The following is a 17,592-nucleotide window of genomic DNA, read 5'->3' as shown; positions in this document are numbered from 1 at the left end:
TCTGACACAGTAAAACTATGTGCAATAAGAACAATTACCAAGTAAGGATTACATTCACAATGTCCAGTCCATTTGTATGTGGCAAGTTTAGAAAAAACAATCTATCCTATCTTCTCCATTTTTTTTTGTTTTGTTTTGTTTTGTTTTGTTTTTTGAGACAGGGTTTCCCTGTAGCTTTGGAGCCCGTCCTGGACTAGCTCTGTAGACTAGGCTGGCCTCGAACTCACAGAGATCCACCTGCCTCTGCCTCCTGAGTACTGGGATTACAGGGTTTGGTGCCTAATTCACTTTCTGTCCTAACTTGTATCACCAACCCCAAACTATCCTTTTAGACCTTAAAACATTTTCTTAGATAAACAATTTAAGCTTTTATGTCTCCTGGCCTTATATACTTTACACCTCTTTTGTGAGTTTCTTTTCTAAATTTGGTAACAAGGAAAACTATAACTATAACCATCTTGTCTTCAACCCCATCAGAGACCTGAGAAGGATCTAATTTACCTGAGTAAACAAAAAGTGGAGAGTAAACAGCTTCCAAACTATAGAAGTGACAGAAGCGGCCGACTGCCTGGACAGTCACCCAGGGTTCCTCTGCAACACTGGGGCATCCATCTTTGGCCTATAATATCTGACAGACTTTTCTGTGAAGCAGGAATTTTGAAGAACTGTCCCACCTTATCTTGGCAAAGTTCAGCAGTCACCTTGTTTTGTGTACTGCTTGTCCAGTTTAGACAGCATACTGTGAGCAGTCAAGACAAGGGCAATTTCTTGCCCAATGATAACTTTGCCACAATAAAAGTGAACTCCATATGGAAGTTCTTCGATGCCCATCATCCTTTTTTGAAGTAAGTTGCTGCTGCCAGGAGCAGACATGTCTCACTGTCATGAAAAGCTTTAGGTTATTAAAATATCTTAAAGCCATATATTCTATAGGTCTCTGGAGTGTTTGAAGACCACCTGTCTATCTAAAATATATCAGTGTTTAACCTTGAAAAAATACCTAACATAACTACAAGTTTGATCATTATAGATGACTAACTACTAAACTGTATTTCTTAATTATACATTTTTAAATGAGCTGCATAGGTAAAATACCTTAAACAAGAATTGAAACGTATATACAGTATAACAAAAATAACCTTCTGTTTGTATCAATATACAAAAATACCTTAAATAAGAGTAGGAACATGTAGAGTATGTTCTGACAAAAATAACCTTAAATTTGTATCATTACATAAAATCCATACCAATGTTAAATACTTGAGATTAATAGTTGCTTTTTAGTTTAAAGTAGATTCAATAATCTACCCTTTTATCCTGTCCTTGTTATTTTTGTCTCATAGTTCTGCTACTTTCCTATATAATTTTAATCACAGCAAGAGTATAGTGATTAGTAGTTGGTGGTCCTCACCTATAATCCCCGCACTTGAAAGGACAAGACGGGTGGAGAAGATGAAGGCCAAGTCTGGCCTACAAGGACTGTGCTTGATTTGTCCCTATTATGTAATCAGCTCTAGTGAAGGCAGTGCTTGGCACTTAGTAGTTCTATAAATGCATCAAATGAAGGAGCATGCCAAAACATGTCTGCTTCCCAGAGCACCACAGTTCTTGGGATATGGTGTACAAGATGGTGTTTTTGTTTGCTTGCATTGAGTCACAGTCAGCACTTTGAAAGATGCCTCAGATCACCTGCCCAGGAACTGCTGAGAGAGCACAGGGCTGACATAGAGGTGTCTGCCTTTGGAGAACCCAGCTGTTCTCGCACCTATTGCTTTCCTGGTGGCAGAATACAGGCTTTAGAGGGTATGACTTACTTTATCTATTTGCCATGTATAATCTAAGTCCCCCCCCAAATACATACACACACACACACACACACACACACACACCACTATGTATCTGAAACTATATATCACAAACAGCACAGAATCTAATACATAATAGTTGTTTAAATGCTGACTGACCATACTTTGAAAGCTGCAGCATTATTTTTGATGATAAAGTGAAATTCCCGTTTCAGAGGCAACTGTGAATACAAATTATTTCAATTTTAATTAAGATAACAGATTTCCTCTCCCATGTTAACTAAAGTTGCAAAAATTACTAAAAAAATTCGAGAGTGGATACAATTCTAAAAGGAAGGCCAACATGTAACCAATGGTTTATTAAATACTATCTGTTTTAGTTCTTTTTAAGTTGCATGTAATTCTCTTCCTGGATCTGAAAAGACTTTTCCCAGAACCTCCACACTTCTGGAAGATGGGAAATAACAGTAATGGAGGAAGGGAGCAGGAAGAAAGGAAGCACGGTTGTTTGAGTTTGTGGGAAGCTTGCTAACTGGGAAGGCAGAAATCCATGCTGTGCAATCACTCATTGCAGGTGGATTCTGAAGAGCCAGTCTTTGAGGCTGTCATCAACTGGGTGAAGCATTCCAAGAAGGAGCGAGAAGAATCCTTGCCTGACCTCTTACAGTATGTTCGGATGCCACTGCTGACCCCCAGGTACATTACAGATGTGATAGATGCCGAGGTAAGTCATGGGAGGCTCTTGGTATCCAGAACCTCCACTAACTCCACAGCCTAGTGTGTATAATCAAAACCAGTAGTTCCCCTGCAGCAGGAGTGCTGGAGAGGTAAAGCTGGGACTTCCTAGACAGAAGAAATGTTAATTGCTTCTGTCACAAATTTAGTTTTGTGCTTTGCTGTCTTTTCTTTTTTTCTTTTTTTTTTTTTTGATTTTTTGAGACAGGGTTTCCTCTGTGTAGTTTTGCGCTTTTCCTGGAACTCACTTTGTAGACCAGGCTGGCCTTGAACTCACAGAGATCTGCCTGCCTCTGCTTCCCACGTGCTGGGATTAAAGGCTTGCACCACCGCCTGGCTCTTTTTGTTTTATAATGAACTGTGTTCCCTCCTCTGTTAAACATAAATTGCCATAAATTGCTCTGAAAAAAAAAAAAGACAAGAGTTGCTTTGCTTAGCAAATCATGTTTTTACTTCTAGTAAGTCTGATTTATTTATTTATTTAGTACTGCTGCCATAAGGTCCAGCCTCCAGCAGCTCAGATATTGAGGGGGAACCACATAGTCGGCCAACTATAAAACTGTAATCACTCAATTTGACTTTTCTATATGAGGGAGTAAAACTTAACTCTCTGGGGCTGGCAAAAAAGGGACACACACACACACACACACACACACACACGCACGCGCACACACGCACTTGTACATCTCCAACATGTCAGGATCTCACCTAGGGTGCTGATGAATGGCAAATTTTCAGCAGGTCAGAGAAACTGAAGAGATGCAGAGCAAGTGGACAGACAGACAGACACAGGAGGACTTGTCTGAGGGCCAAGCTTAGGTCTTCATTTTTTTATTCTTACTGTTGTTTGTTCTACTCTGTTCCTTTTCTGTTCTGTTGTTCCACCCTGAAGTTTTCCTTTTGTCTCTTGATGTCTTCCTTCTAGCTTTTCTTCTACATCTTTCCTGGTGTTTTCTTTCTCTGTGTCTTTATTTTTCCCTTACAGTAGAATCTTTCAAGCAATATAAAAATTACAACATGACTACATACTATTTTTCAAGTGAATGATTACAATGAATACAAGTAAAAAACAACATGTTTTCCATATCCCTTACATGGTTAAACATTTTACGTATTATAGGTAAAAACAAATTATTCCCAAGAACCCACAAGCAACTTCTTATAGATTGACAGAATGTAAGCAAGCAAGGTATTTTTCTCAGCTGGTTCTTTTATTGACAGGCTGCATTTTAAGGTTACAAAGAATCAATTTATTATTTGATAATAATAATTTATTATTACTTTATTACTTAATGCAAAAGATCTTATAAAGAATCTTAAAAGAATCACAAATCAAAACTTTTTTATATAAAAAAGAATCAGCCAACTCTATTTAAATCCTTAGGGTGCATACCCACTCATCAACAGTTTATTTTATATCAGGAAGCTGAGGGCACTAATGGGTACAAGGAGTTAATCATCACCCTTCATTATCAACCCATCCTAGCAAGAAAGGTACGTCAGCCAGCAGTAGCCAGGCTGTCATTGTTCTTGTTTCTTGACCTCAATGAGTCCCTTGCTCAGCTATTAAAAGTGTGCCTTTCTAAACTTTACATTGTTTTCTACCTCAAAGCCATTACCAAAGTCATCTTAACCTAACCTTAAGTCATTTGAGGCTTTGTTTCAGCTCTGATGCACACACAAACCTGTAAACACATCTCCCAACATTAAGATTTATACAACTTGAGTTAGCTGGGCTTCTGGGACTCAATTGTTTTCTTAATGTGGCTCCTCAAGAGAAACCAGCTGAGTGACATTTCCTCATTCTGTTTTTCTATCTTGTGCAGCCCTTGTTTTGTCAGGGTTGATGGGGGTGGGGCAACTCTCTAAACAGTACAGCTTAAGAGGAAATCATCTCCATAATAATCCACAGGTAATTTGCCCAGAAGAATTGGATATGTACATGTATATCCATGGGATAAAATCATACTACATTAAGGGCAGTGGGGATCTCCCATGCCCATTCACACACCAGGCCAGATCCCAGAGAAAATGGCAGCGGCAAACATGCAAAAAAAGACACAGCAGTAGCAAGAGACGTTCTGGGGCCGAGGCTCTTGGAGCTTTGCCTACCAGAGATTCGCCCATCAGTGCTTTGCTTCCGGGGGGCCAGTCCCCTGAAGTCAGTTGCCATCTACTCCTCAGACATGACCACTGACATTTAGTGTATACCGTCTGTGTTATCTGGACTGCTGGACTAGTCTGCTTTTCTTTTGCTGTGGTAAACACCATGACCACAGACAACTTGGGGAAGGCAAGGTTTATTTGGCTTGCCTGTTAGAGTCCATCGTCAAGGGAACCCAGGGCAAGAGCTCAGAGCAGGCACCTGGAGGTAGGAGCTGAAGTAGAGACCATGAAGGAACACTGCTTACTGGCTTGCTTCCATTGCTCAGCTTACTTTCTCATACAACCCAGGATCACCACCTGTTCAGAAGTGGTGCCCCCCACACTTATCCAATCTGATGGGGGCTGTTCTTCAGTTCTTCAATTGAGGTTCTTTCTCACCAAGTAATTATAGCTTGTTTTTTTGGGGGGGGGGGGGGGTTTTTTTTGTTTTTGTTTTTTTTTTGTTTTTGGTTTTTCGAGACAGGGTTTCTCTATGTACCTTTGTAACTGGTCCTGGATCTCACTCTATAGACCAGGCTGGCCTTGTACTCACAGAGATCCTCCTACCTCTACCTCCCAAGTGCTGGGATTAAAGGCATGCACCACTAACGACCATCTGTGATTATAGGTTTTATCAAATTGACACAGCTGTGTTTTGGCAAGCACTGAGTTATAATATGTAGGTAAAGCCCAGTAACTGAGTTACTTCTTGGCCAGGACCTGGTCATTTTGAAATTAATCATAAAAATGGTTTTTTAATTGTTCACTTTACAAAATTTGCTAGGTCTGTTGTGGTGAAGACTTGTAATCTCAACTCTTGGTAGAGGGAGGCAGGAGGATTGATAGTTCAAGGCTACCCTAGGCTAAATAAGACCCAGTCTCAAACAAACAAACAAACAAAACATAGGGACCCCTCCCCCCAATAAAAATAATTTCAGGCAAATTCCTGTCACATCTCAGTTCATTTTCTGCTTCTTCTGGTTTCTTTCTTAGAACATCTGTGTGTCAGTTTCTTGATCTGACAAAATAGCTGATGAAAACCCCTTTAGGGAGAACAGGCTTGCACTGGGTACAGTGAAAAGGTAGAGTCCATCCTGAGGAAGGCTTAGCAGAAAGCATGGAGCCGTGGGTCACAGTGCGTCCACAGTTGGGAAGCAGAGAACAAATACCGGCGCTCAGCTGCACCTCTCCTTGTTAGGTGGGGTGGACCCTAGCCCATGAGCTAGTGCAGCCCACATTAAGGGTAGGGCTTACCTCTTCAGTTAAACCTTTCTGGAAGCACCCTCACAGACACACCCATTGGTGTTTTCAGGTTGATGGTGAGGATAACCTTCATACCCTTCTGCTAGGTCTTTACATTGTGGTTTGATACGTAGGTTCTGGAGCCAGAATCAGGCTGTAATCCTAAATCAAGCATTCCTGTATGGCCTTGAAGGAGATGACCTCAGTTGTTTTTTTTTGCCCTCTGTGCAGCAGAACTTACATCACCTTCCTCATACATTGTTGCCAGTATTCATATGCGAAAGCTTTTAGAGTCATGTCTCTTATAACAATATTTGCTACTATTCTTTATTTTCTTTTCCAATTCATTACTGAAAATACCTTGGAGTCAAGCTTATAAACAAGAGCTTATGAGTTGGAGATCCTAACAGGGAACAGATGGTATGCTCCAAATGGTACAGGTTTAAGGCAGGCTTACTTATCTAAAGGAGCTGTTTACCAAGGTATAAATTTAGAGAAACAGCTCTCAGTCTGAATAGCCTGGGTGGAAAAGTGGTTATCAGAACCTGAAAGAAAAGAGCAGGTAGAATCACTGCCTTGAGAGGAGCCTTGACCCTCAAGAGGACTCATCCCAGCTAGAAGCCAGTGTTCAGACGTTACTGACATCATTTGCGTGGGCCAATCTTCTGAACCAGAGAGCAAGGAGAGGAGGGTACAGAGAGTCTGTGGAAGCAGATGCTATTAACAGAGTTTTCTTTTCTGTGTGGTATATGTGTGTGCACATAAGCATACCCATGTAGGCCAGAGGCCAGTCTTGGGTGCTGTTCCACAGCCCATCTGCCTTGGTTTTTGAGATACAATCTCTCACTGGTTGACCTGGAGTTTTTGATTGGGCTGGCAACAAGCCCGGGGATCCGCTTATCACTCTGCTAGTGTGGGTGTCACTCGTGTGGGGTACCATGTCTGGCTTTACGTGGGGTCTGGTGATGGGACTCAGGTCATCGTGCTTCTGTGGCAGGGAATTTACTGAAGTGAGCCCTCTCCACCGCCCGTAGAGCGCTGTGGGATGTAGATATGGGAGCTGGGCTAATGATGAATGCATGCCTATAGTCCCAGCACTCAGGAGGTGGAGGCAGGAGATCACGTGTTTAAAGTTATCCTAGGCTGTGTTGTAAGTTTGAGACCAACCTGGCCTACAGAGACCCTGTCAGAAAGAAAGGATGAAAAGGGGGAAGAAGAGAGGGCTTTGGGGAAATTATTCCAGAAAAGACATAGTTTTTCCAAAAGAGAGAGAGAGCATGTGTCTTGTCTTTTTTAACAGTGGCCTAGAACGCAGTATGTAGCCTAAATTGACCTTGAAATCTCAGAAATCCTTTTGTGTCAGCCTGCCAAGTCCTGGAATTACAGATGTGACTTACAGATGTGCTGTGATTACAGGAAGGAAGCATGCTCAGCTTCCCTTACAATTTTTACTAATCATTATGTACTTGTGTCTACATAAGTAAATCTTGTTTTTATGTGTCATTTTGTTCTTACAGTATTATAAATGTCCTGTGTGTTGACTCCTGGCTTCTGTATTTCAGCCTTTCATCAGGTGCAGTTTACAGTGCAGGGATCTAGTTGATGAAGCAAAGAAATTTCACCTGCGGCCTGAACTTCGGAGTCAGATGCAAGGACCTAGGACAAGAGCCCGTCTAGGTAAGCTGGTGTTCCTAGCACAATTCGGGGACATTTTCAACTACGTTTTTCAGATGGTTTGATATAGCTGGAAATAACATCTCTAATGTATACAAGAGACTTGTCTGGGTTTTTTTGATTGTATGTTCGTTTGTTTTTTCCTGAAGCTGAGGACCGAACCCAGGGCCTTGTGCTTGCCAGGCAAGTGCTCTACCACTGAGCTAAATCCCCAACCCCAGGACTTGTTTCAGAGCTGCTTTTAATCTTTTTAGATAAGTCACTGCCATTTTAAGCTTTTATTTCCTATAATCTGAGAGTATCTTTCTGTCACATAATTGTTGGAGATTAAATTAGACATTTTGTATATTATCATATATTATGTAACATTAAATTTTTGTTTGAGCATTTTTGTTTGTTTGAGCATTTAAACAAAGGGCTTAGAGCTGGGGTTGCAGTTCAGTTGGTAGAGTGCTTTCCTAGCCCTGGGTTCAATATAAACTGGGTGTGGGGGTAAATGTTTATAATTGGGAAGTAGAGGCAGGCAGAAGATTAAGGCCATTCTTGGGTATGTAGAAAGTTAAAAACCAGCATGAGAGACTGCCTTAAATAAACAAAAATCCTAAAATACAGGGCTTCTGGCAATCACATATAATACATAGGTAAAATCCTGACCTCTGAGGCCAGATTTGTGGTACAGATTTCCTGTTTTTTTTTTTTTTTACTCTTTGAGGGCCTGCTACCCAGTTCCCAAGTAAACACATGGAGACTTATTCTTTTTTTTTTTTCTTTAGTAGTTTTATTAATTTAATATTTTACTTGTTCTGGTCTTGAACTTTAAAGTGATATTTATCAACTTATATTAACTTCAGACTCTCAAATGTCTGTATACTCATTACAAGGGACACCAAAACACCAGTGCACATAAAATAAAAATAAATAAATCATTAAAAATATATAAATACAGTTTTAAAAATAAAATAATATTAAAAAAAAATACGGGTGGTGGTGCACGCCTTTAATCCCAGCACTCAGGGAGGCAGAGCCAGGCAGATCTCTGAGTTCAAGGCCAGCCTGGTCTGGAGTTCCAGGACAGCCAGAGCTATACAGAGAAACCCTGTCTCAAAAGAAAAAAAAAAAAGCCACAAAAAAAGGTATTAATTCCTGCAGGATGACAAATTGTGATCTATAGATCATGAACTATATACAAAAATACAGACCACTGCATATGGATTAAGGAATAGCGAAAAGTATGAAAACAAGTTACAGGAAAATATTGGTTTAAGTTCTATTCCTTTTTGTTCGCTGCGTTTCGTTGTTTGGTTGTTTTTGGATGGGCTCTCACACTTGTAGCCCTGACTAGCCTAGCGTTCACTGTGTGGACCTGCTGACCTTGAACTCAAGCAGTCCTGCCTCAGCCTTCTAAGTTCCGGGATTGCAGGCATGACTCAGCACACCCGTGTTCTTTTTCTAACTATACTATCTCGTTACTTTTCTAATCACACAAGTAGTATTAAATATGTTCATATTACTGAGCCAAGGCAATATTATATGAACCATGTATACTGCCTTTATCCTAAGTGTTCTTGGTGTAATGGGGGCAAGGGGATAGTTAGGATTGATTCCATTATGTAAGGATGAGTATGTTTATCAGAAATTGATGAAATTAAAAAAAAAAAAAAAGATATACAACCCAAGTTCCGTCTGTAGAGGAATGAATGGTTAACTGGATAAGTGTACAGCCGTGCAGTGGGGTGTTTTGGAACTGTGCAAAACACTGAGTCATGTATGCCTAGCTGGGACTTCTTTCATTTCTTTATTATCTGTTGTGCACACACCTTGGCACTCCACCGTGTGTGGAGTTCAGAGGACAGCTTGCAAGAATCCGTTCTCTTTTCTCCAAATGGGTCTTGGAAGTCAGACTTCAGGTTCTCAGGCTTGGTGGCAAATGCCTTTTCCTGCTGGGCCAGCTCATTGGCCCAGCTTTTTCTTTTCTTTTTTGAAATAGAGTCTTGTTCTGTGGCCCCATCTGACCTGAAGTACTTATTCTCCTGCTTCCACCTCTTAAGTAGCTGGACCACCAAGCAGCAGGCTGTGCTGAGGGCACAGCCAAGGGAAAAACAACACTGTCATTTTGAAAAACAGCCTGGTGCTAGGCGTACAGCTCAGTGATGGAGTGCTTGCCTCGAATGCCTTAGGTTTGATCCTCAGCACTTAAAAGACAGATGCTCTTAAATACTTGTTTATAGAAGCAAAGACCCAGCCTTTAGCAGGATTACACCATAGATGGAATGCAAGGGCAGTTAGCAATTCACCCTTAATTTACATACCTCAGCATTATTCCAGTAAACATGTGGTTACCTTTGCTAAATAAATATAGTAAGTCTAGAGTCTATAGCTCAAAATAATAATGAAGATTTATGTATTTTATGTGTATGAGTGTTCTATCTGCATATACGCCTGCATGCCAGAGAGGGCATCCAATCCCATTATAGATGGTTGTGAGCTGGGAATTGAACGTAGGACCTCTGGAAGAGCAGCCAGTGACCTCTGAGCCATCTCTCCAGCCCCAAAATAGTAATACTATTTCTAGAATGGTACATGAGCAGTTATTGAACAGGAAGAACTGGCACTAGACGGTGTTTTGTGTCATTTGACCTCTGTTCCTAATTCTATTATATTTATATTGTGGTTTATTTTCATTCTTCTCTTTTGTGGTGACAGGGATCAAACCCAGGGCCTTAGGCATGCTGGCCAAGTGCTGTTCCACTCAGCTGTATCCCTCACCTCTCTTCCTAATTTTGTAAATTCTCTAGAAACCTGCTATGTGGGTAGTGTTCTTTCTCTAAGCCACCTTTTTTTTTTATCCAAATAAAGTGAGTTAAGTTCACTCACTAGGGTGCTTTTGAATATAGATGGTATGGGTTTTTTATATAATAACATTCATTAATTGCTTATTAAATTGAACTAAAGCAAATGAAGATTTTCATGAGCCAGGAAGCACAGAAGAGTCTCTAGAGGTTCATTTTCTTCGTTTCTTTAAATATTTTGCAGATCAGAACTGCCAGAAAACTGCCTATTGCTCTGACCTTGAGGAATTAGATTTAGTTTTATGTAATTCTGAGCTTTGAGGAAATTGCGGAAGGTATTTTTGATTGGGTTGCTTTTGATTTTTTAAAGTTGTGCACCAGATCACACATAAATCTTGCCAGGTATCCTAGACATGCTTTTCTCATCAAGAAAGTAAAAAACTGTCCTGGCCTGGTGGTGTAGGCCTATAATCACAGCTACTCAAGAGGCTGGGGCAGGAAGGATTTAAATTCAAGACCACACTGGTCTACCGAATGAATTCAGACACTCTGCATCTCAAGATACAAGTTCAAAAATAACTGGAGATGACTGTGGGCACTGGTGGTACACACCTTTAACCCCAGCACGCAGGCATAGGGAAGGGAATCTCTTGAGTTCAGGGTCAGCTTGGTCTGTTGAGAGTTCCAGGATGGCCAGGGATACAGAAACCCTGTCTCAAAAAACCAAAACAAACAACAGCAATAAGAAACCAACTGGAAATGTAGCTCAGTGAGGGAGAGCACCTGCCTAGCATATGTGAGGGCCCTGGGTTTAATCCCAAGAACCAAAAAATAAAAGATAAAAATCATCGGACACGGGTGTGGTGGCAGGGCATCTCTCTGAGTTTGTGACCAGCCTGGTCAACATAGTGAGTTCCAAGCCACCTAGAACTACACCAAGAGACCTGTTCTCAACAACAACAAAACCACCCAGCACTGAGACAAGGCTGGAAAGTTCAAGGCCTGCCTGATTATGCATGGAGTGAGTCCAGGGTCAGCCCAAGCAACTTAGTGAGATCCTGTCTTGAAATAAAAATTGTTAGTTGTGGGATAGGAATGGTTACAGGCTAGTGGTAGAACACTGCGGCCCTAGGTACAATACCTAGTGCCACCAAAAAATGTCCATAACCTATTTGGACCTTTCTATTTATATTTCCCTATAAGCAGTTACCCAGCCAGGATGAAGTAACCTGCCTTTCCCTGCCTTGTCCTTAGGAGCCAATGAAGTGCTTCTGGTGGTTGGGGGCTTCGGAAGCCTGCAGTCTCCTATTGATGTGGTAGAGAAATATGACCCCAAGACACAGGAGTGGAGCTTTCTGCCAGTAAGTCACAGTGGGACCATTTTCAAGAGAGTCTAAATGTCATTGGTTTCTGGCACTAGGCATTAGATCATAAATGATCAGCTTTCAGAGTAGAAAAAAAAGCTTCAGACAGCATAATGTCCCTTGTGGCCATGGTATCTGTATAGTTAGGTGTCCATAAATGGTTGGCTTGCTTTTCTTTGGGTGGTGGTAGTTGTTTCTTGGTTTTTTACTATTTCTTACTACCTTTTTTTTAAAAATGTGTGTCCACACATGTGAGCATGCCTGTGCTGTGCCACAGCATGTGTGTTGAGGTCAGAGATCTTTCAGGGATCAAACTTATTAGGTCATCAGCCTTGGCAGCAAGTACCTTTACTCAGCAAACCATCTTGCTGGTCTTCTTTCTTTTTTTAAAGACTTATTTAATTATTATGTACTCAGGGTTCTGTCTGCATGTATACCAACTTGCCAGAACAGAGCACCAGAAGAGGGCACCAGATCTCATTACAGATGTTTGTAAGTCACCATGTGGTTGCTGGTAATTGAACTCAGGACTTCAGGAAGAGCAGCCAGGGCTCTTAATCTCTGAGCCATCTTTCCAGCGCACCCCCCCTCCCTTTTTGAATCAAAGTCTCACTGTGTAGCCTGGCTGGCCTCAGACTTACAGGCTTTCTTCCTTCCCCAGCCTCCTTAGTGCCAGGGTTACACATGTGAGCCGCCACAACTGGCTTGTTTTTTGAACTAGGGTCTTGCTGGCTGACTGATAAATGCTGGCATTATAGGCATGTATACCACCAGCACACCCAGCTTAGTGTAGACTGAACAGCTTGTGTGGTTGTTGCTCGTGCTGTGCTAGACTGAACTAGGGGTTGTTAAGTCTAACTGAAATGGTAAGTTTGTATCTCCCTCCAGAATCTCAGTACTGCATAAATAAGAACCATGTCTGAGGAGATGTGCTCTTTCTTTAGGGTATTTCAGTCCTGGCTCTCAGATTAGCCATCTGCCAGTACTTTTCCTGTGGAAGGGTATTCAGTCTCTTAGCCCAGTGCCTAAAGAGAGAAGACAGAAAGCCATGAAGTCTTCTGTAAACCTTGGAGTGAGGCAGAAGGATTTCACTCTGTAGGCAGTCACCCTCCAGCCCTTTGGGATGAACCTTAGGTTTCTGGTGGCAAGGAACAAGCAAAGAAGATTAAAAACAGGCAGGGTGTTGAAAGAAAAGCTAGGGCTGGAATTTGCCCAGCTGAAATGCTGTATTTCTCTTCTCTCCCAAATCCATAGAGTATTACCCGAAAAAGACGGTATGTAGCCTCGGTTTCCTTACATGATCGGATCTATGTGATTGGCGGGTATGATGGCCGTTCCCGCCTCAGTTCAGTGGAATGTCTAGACTACACAGCGGATGAAGATGGAGTCTGGTATTCTGTGGCCCCTATGAACGTGCGACGAGGCCTTGCTGGAGCTACCACACTGGGAGGTAAGTCTGATGAAATTGGTGTTTCCGTCTTCTTTCAGCTGGATTGTGTTCTTTGCTCTTGTACTGTCTGGCAGGAGCGTGGCATATGAGGAGAAGTATCTGAGCATTTGAAAATGCTCATTCTTGCTTTAGATGTGTCAGGGTAACTGACACTACACACTATTTGTGGACATGTCAACCCTGGCTAAAGTTGACTATTCAAGTTCTAGTGTGCCCTATGGTAGTAGACACTGGTTATAGTTTTATAAACTCCATCTGGTGTCTTCAAATGCTTCTAAGTATTTTTAAGTGTGTCATCATATGCCATTTTTCTTTTTTGGTTATTTTTGCATTTTGTTTCTGTTTTTCTTTCTTTTTTTCTCTTGAAACAGTTTCACTATATGATAAAGCTCAGATTGACCTTAAACTCATAATCCACCCACCTCTGCCTTAGCCCTACTTAGTGCTGGGATTTCAGCACTCTGTTGTCACCACACCCTGGCCTTCTGGCTTACGATGTTTTTTGTTTTTTTTTTAATTTTTAAAATTTTTAATTTTTTTGTTTTTTGTTTTTTCCAGAGCTGAGGACCGAACCCAGGGCCTTGCCCTTGCTAGGCAAGCGCTCTACCACTGAGCTAAATCCCCAACCTGTTGGTTTTTTTTTTTTTTTTTTTTTTAATTGAGGCAGGATTCACTAAATACCACTGTGTAGCCCACCCTGGTCTCAAACCTATGGTCTTCATTCCTGAGCCTCCTGGGCTTGCAGGCCTGAGCCACCATACCAGGCTTTATTTTGTGTGTGTGAGTGTTGTATCTCCATTTTGTGTATGCACCGCATGACGGCAATGCCCCAGAAGCCAGGACAGGTGTCAGATCCCCTGCAACCGGAGTTACAGACACTTGTGACCAACCATGTAGGTGCAGGGACTCGAACCTGGGTCTCCTGGAAGGATAGCGGACGCTCATAACCACTGAGCCATCTCTCCAGCCTCCATACCAGGCTTCAAATGTCTTGGTTGTACTGTGTTTCTTGCTTCTGAGACTTAACTGACTTACCACATTAGGGGAAAATGCTCAGAGTACAAAATATACTTTTACAATAATGTCCTTATGTAGTGTCATGCAGTACCATATACAACTCATATAAGTAATGGGAAATTTAAGAAATAATAATAAAAATCAATTTGAAGAAATACCACGAAATTTATTTGTTTGGGATAAGATCTCATGTAGTTCATGCTGGCCTTAAACTTAGTCTGTAGTCAAAAATGGACTTGACCGCACCCCACACACCCCTAAAAAGAAAAGAAACCGTCTAGACAGGAAGCCATTAAAGAGAGTCCTTAACATTTGTGATAAAAGGGCTGGAGAGATGGCTCAGTGGTTAAGAGCACTGGCTGTTCTAGAGGACCTGAGCTCAGTTCCCAGCACCCACATGGCAGCTCACCACTGTCTTCTGTAACTTTAGGATCCAACACCCTCACATAAACATAAATACAGGCAAAACACAAATGCAGATAAAATAAAAATAAATAAATTTGGTTGAGCAGTGGTGGTGCACAACTTGAATCCCAGTATTTGGGAGGCAGAGGCAGGTGAGTTCCTTGTGAGTTTGATGCCAGCCTGGTCTACAGAGTGAGTTCCAGAACAGCCAGGGTTACACAGAGAAACCCTATCTTGAAAAATGAATGAATAAATAAATTTTTGAAAAATTTGTTATAAAGATGCTGAAATGTAGCTCTTCACAGTTGATGGCTTCTTTCAGAGGGATGGGAAAGAACTCAGTTTTATGGGACTGGCCACTGGGAATTTGACCAATTGCCAATGAGTATATGGGCAACACAAATTGTTCCTGGTGTATTTTTTTTTCTTAACTTCTTTTTCAGGGGGCACAGGGTGGAAGGATGAACCTGGGAGGAATGGGAATTGAGCATGCTCAGGTACCCTGCAAGAATGGCACACACTCCTGACCCTCCTGCCTGAACCTCCCCAGGGCTGTGATTACAGTCATGTGTGGGTCCCCTCCCATCTTAACAATGGGTAATGGGTAGTTTGTGGAGACAATGGTTCTTAGAAATTCCTCACTCTTAATAGTCTAATTTGTTCATTCTGAGCAGATATGATTTATGTCTCTGGAGGCTTTGATGGAAGCAGGCGTCATACAAGTATGGAGCGGTATGACCCAAACATTGATCAATGGAGCATGCTGGGAGATATGCAGACAGCTCGAGAGGGTGCAGGACTAGTAGTGGCCAGCGGAATAATCTACTGTCTAGGTATGAGTCTGGGTGTGGGATGGAGAGAAGCATCAATTTACCAGAATTAAGTGCATACACTTGCGTCAATGAACTCTGGTCTATCCCAATGTGTTGTCCATGAACAGGATTATATATTTTCTTGTAAGAAAAATGTAGGGTGTTTGGTATTCTTTGAGCTGGAGCTCTGGAAGAACTACACTGACTCAGTTGAATTACTCCAGTTAAAACAAGCCTGAGCATCTACCTTTCTTCCTGGAATGTTCATTTTTTTGCTCTGTCTTTCAGGAGGATATGATGGCTTGAATATATTAAATTCAGTTGAGAAATATGATCCCCATACAGGACACTGGACTAACGTTACACCCATGGCCACCAAACGTTCTGGTAAGACCAAGTCTCAGATGGGATGAAGGTGCCAACAATCTGACGTGTACAGTGTTGGTTTGGGGCCGGCTGTGGTGTCGGAAGCTGGAACTGTAGTTTCACTGCACCAGATTCGCTGTCAATATGAGGCACACTCCTGTCTCTTTCACCTCTTTTTCTAAATATTAGGACAAAAATAGTTTAAACTTCCAACTAGATTATAAATTTGAGGACAGGACAGAAATTTCTTACTCATTCTTTAGTACTTTTTTCTATTCTTGCATTCTTGTCTATATAGCATCATTTTGTATGTGTAGTACATGTTTAAATAATTGTTTCTGTTGTGTTGAGTTTTGTGTCTTTGCTTTTTTTAACTCTTTGGAATTGGTTTTTGTTTTGTTTTCCCCTGAGACAGGGTTTGTCTGTGGAGCCCTGGCTGTCCTGGACCTCGCTTTGTAGACTGGGCTGGCCTTGAACTCAGAGATCTGCCTGCCTCTGCATCCCGGGTGTTGGGATTAAAGGTGTGCTGCACCACCTTGCCTTCCTGGACTTAGTTTTGAGGGTCTTACTGTGTAGTCCTGGCTGGTGTGTACAACTTGCTCTGAGGTGGTCTTCCTGCCCTGGCTTCTAGTTCCACCACCGCATCAATGTTGTTTTTTTGTTTTTTGTTTTTTGTTTTTTTCCAGAGCTGAGGACCGAATTGCGCTTGCTAGCTGAGCTAAATCCCCAACCCCGATGTTTTATTTTTAAGCTAAGATCTCACTGTATGTAGTATATAGTGCACACTGACTGGGGTTGCAGATGTGTGCCATACACCTGATAAATAAACGGCAATAAATCACCTAAGATTTTTTTTTTTTTAATTCTGAGTACTGCACACCGGACCCTGCATGTACTAGGCAAGTTAGGCAAGTATGCCACCATAGAGGTACATCCCAGCAGCACCTGAGAACTCCTGCTATGGAGTAGGCTGTGATGTCACAGAGCAATCACTGTGCAGAGCCATGGCCATGTCCTTTGCTGCTTTCACTAACACCTTTTCCCCACTGTTCTGTTCAGCCGACTGAAGAGAGATGGACTGTGAGTGAATGAAAGCAAACAGAGAACTGTGTCAGTCTTTGGGTTATAATTTCCAGTCCCAGCCAAAGGGTTTACCAATGTGTGCAGCAACGTTGGCTGTATTACACTCTTCTAGGCCTGGTTTGCTTACATCTGCATCCCTCATCTTCCCCACAGTTCAGCCGTTAGTGACGCGTTTGTCACTGGGTTCGGATGCTAGGCTTAGGCCATTCATTTGCTACTCCTCTCTCTCTCTTTTCCCCAGGTGCCGGAGTAGCCCTGCTCAATGACCATATTTATGTGGTGGGGGGGTTTTGATGGCACAGCCCACCTTTCTTCTGTTGAAGCTTACAACATTCGCACTGATTCCTGGACAACTGTCACGAGTATGACCACTCCACGATGCTATGTAGGGGCCACAGTGCTTCGGGGGAGGCTCTATGCAATTGCAGGGTGAGGATTTGGGAAGTGGGGTAGAATCATGTATCCAAGGCCAGAATCCATTTGATCCAATCTCCGTTTTGGAAAGAGGCATAGTGTGTTGTGGGGGAACAGCTGCTGGGACCTTTTTCACTCCTACCCTGGTGCTGGGACTTGAACCTGGCATATGGTAGCAGCTGCCCCCTTGCTGAGCTGTACTACCAGCTCCAGGGACAGGACTACTTTAAATGCAGGACTGGTATGTAAAGGAATGATGGCCTCTTTCTTTGTTTTGTTTTTTCCCCCACT

The 17,592-nt window shown here is 42.1% G+C and overlaps 1 protein-coding gene across 1 annotated transcript in view; it reads left to right on the top strand.

Annotated features, from left to right (window-relative positions):
* Klhl12 (kelch like family member 12) overlaps window positions 1–17,592 on the top strand; it is a 34,925-nt gene that overhangs the window by 15,800 nt on the left and 1,533 nt on the right. Inside the window, 8 exon segments of the mRNA XM_036202465.1 lie at window positions 2,380–2,529; window positions 7,490–7,604; window positions 11,645–11,751; window positions 13,009–13,204; window positions 15,301–15,459; window positions 15,727–15,825; window positions 17,129–17,169; window positions 17,171–17,316. Of these exon segments, the coding sequence (XP_036058358.1) occupies window positions 2,380–2,529; window positions 7,490–7,604; window positions 11,645–11,751; window positions 13,009–13,204; window positions 15,301–15,459; window positions 15,727–15,825; window positions 17,129–17,169; window positions 17,171–17,316 (1,013 nt within the window).

Source organism: Onychomys torridus, chromosome 11, assembly GCF_903995425.1.
Source record: "Onychomys torridus chromosome 11, mOncTor1.1, whole genome shotgun sequence".
NCBI classification, from domain to species: domain Eukaryota; kingdom Metazoa; phylum Chordata; class Mammalia; order Rodentia; family Cricetidae; genus Onychomys; species Onychomys torridus.
Note: the sequence above shows the minus strand (reverse complement) of the source record. Positions and strands in the feature narration are given on the sequence as shown.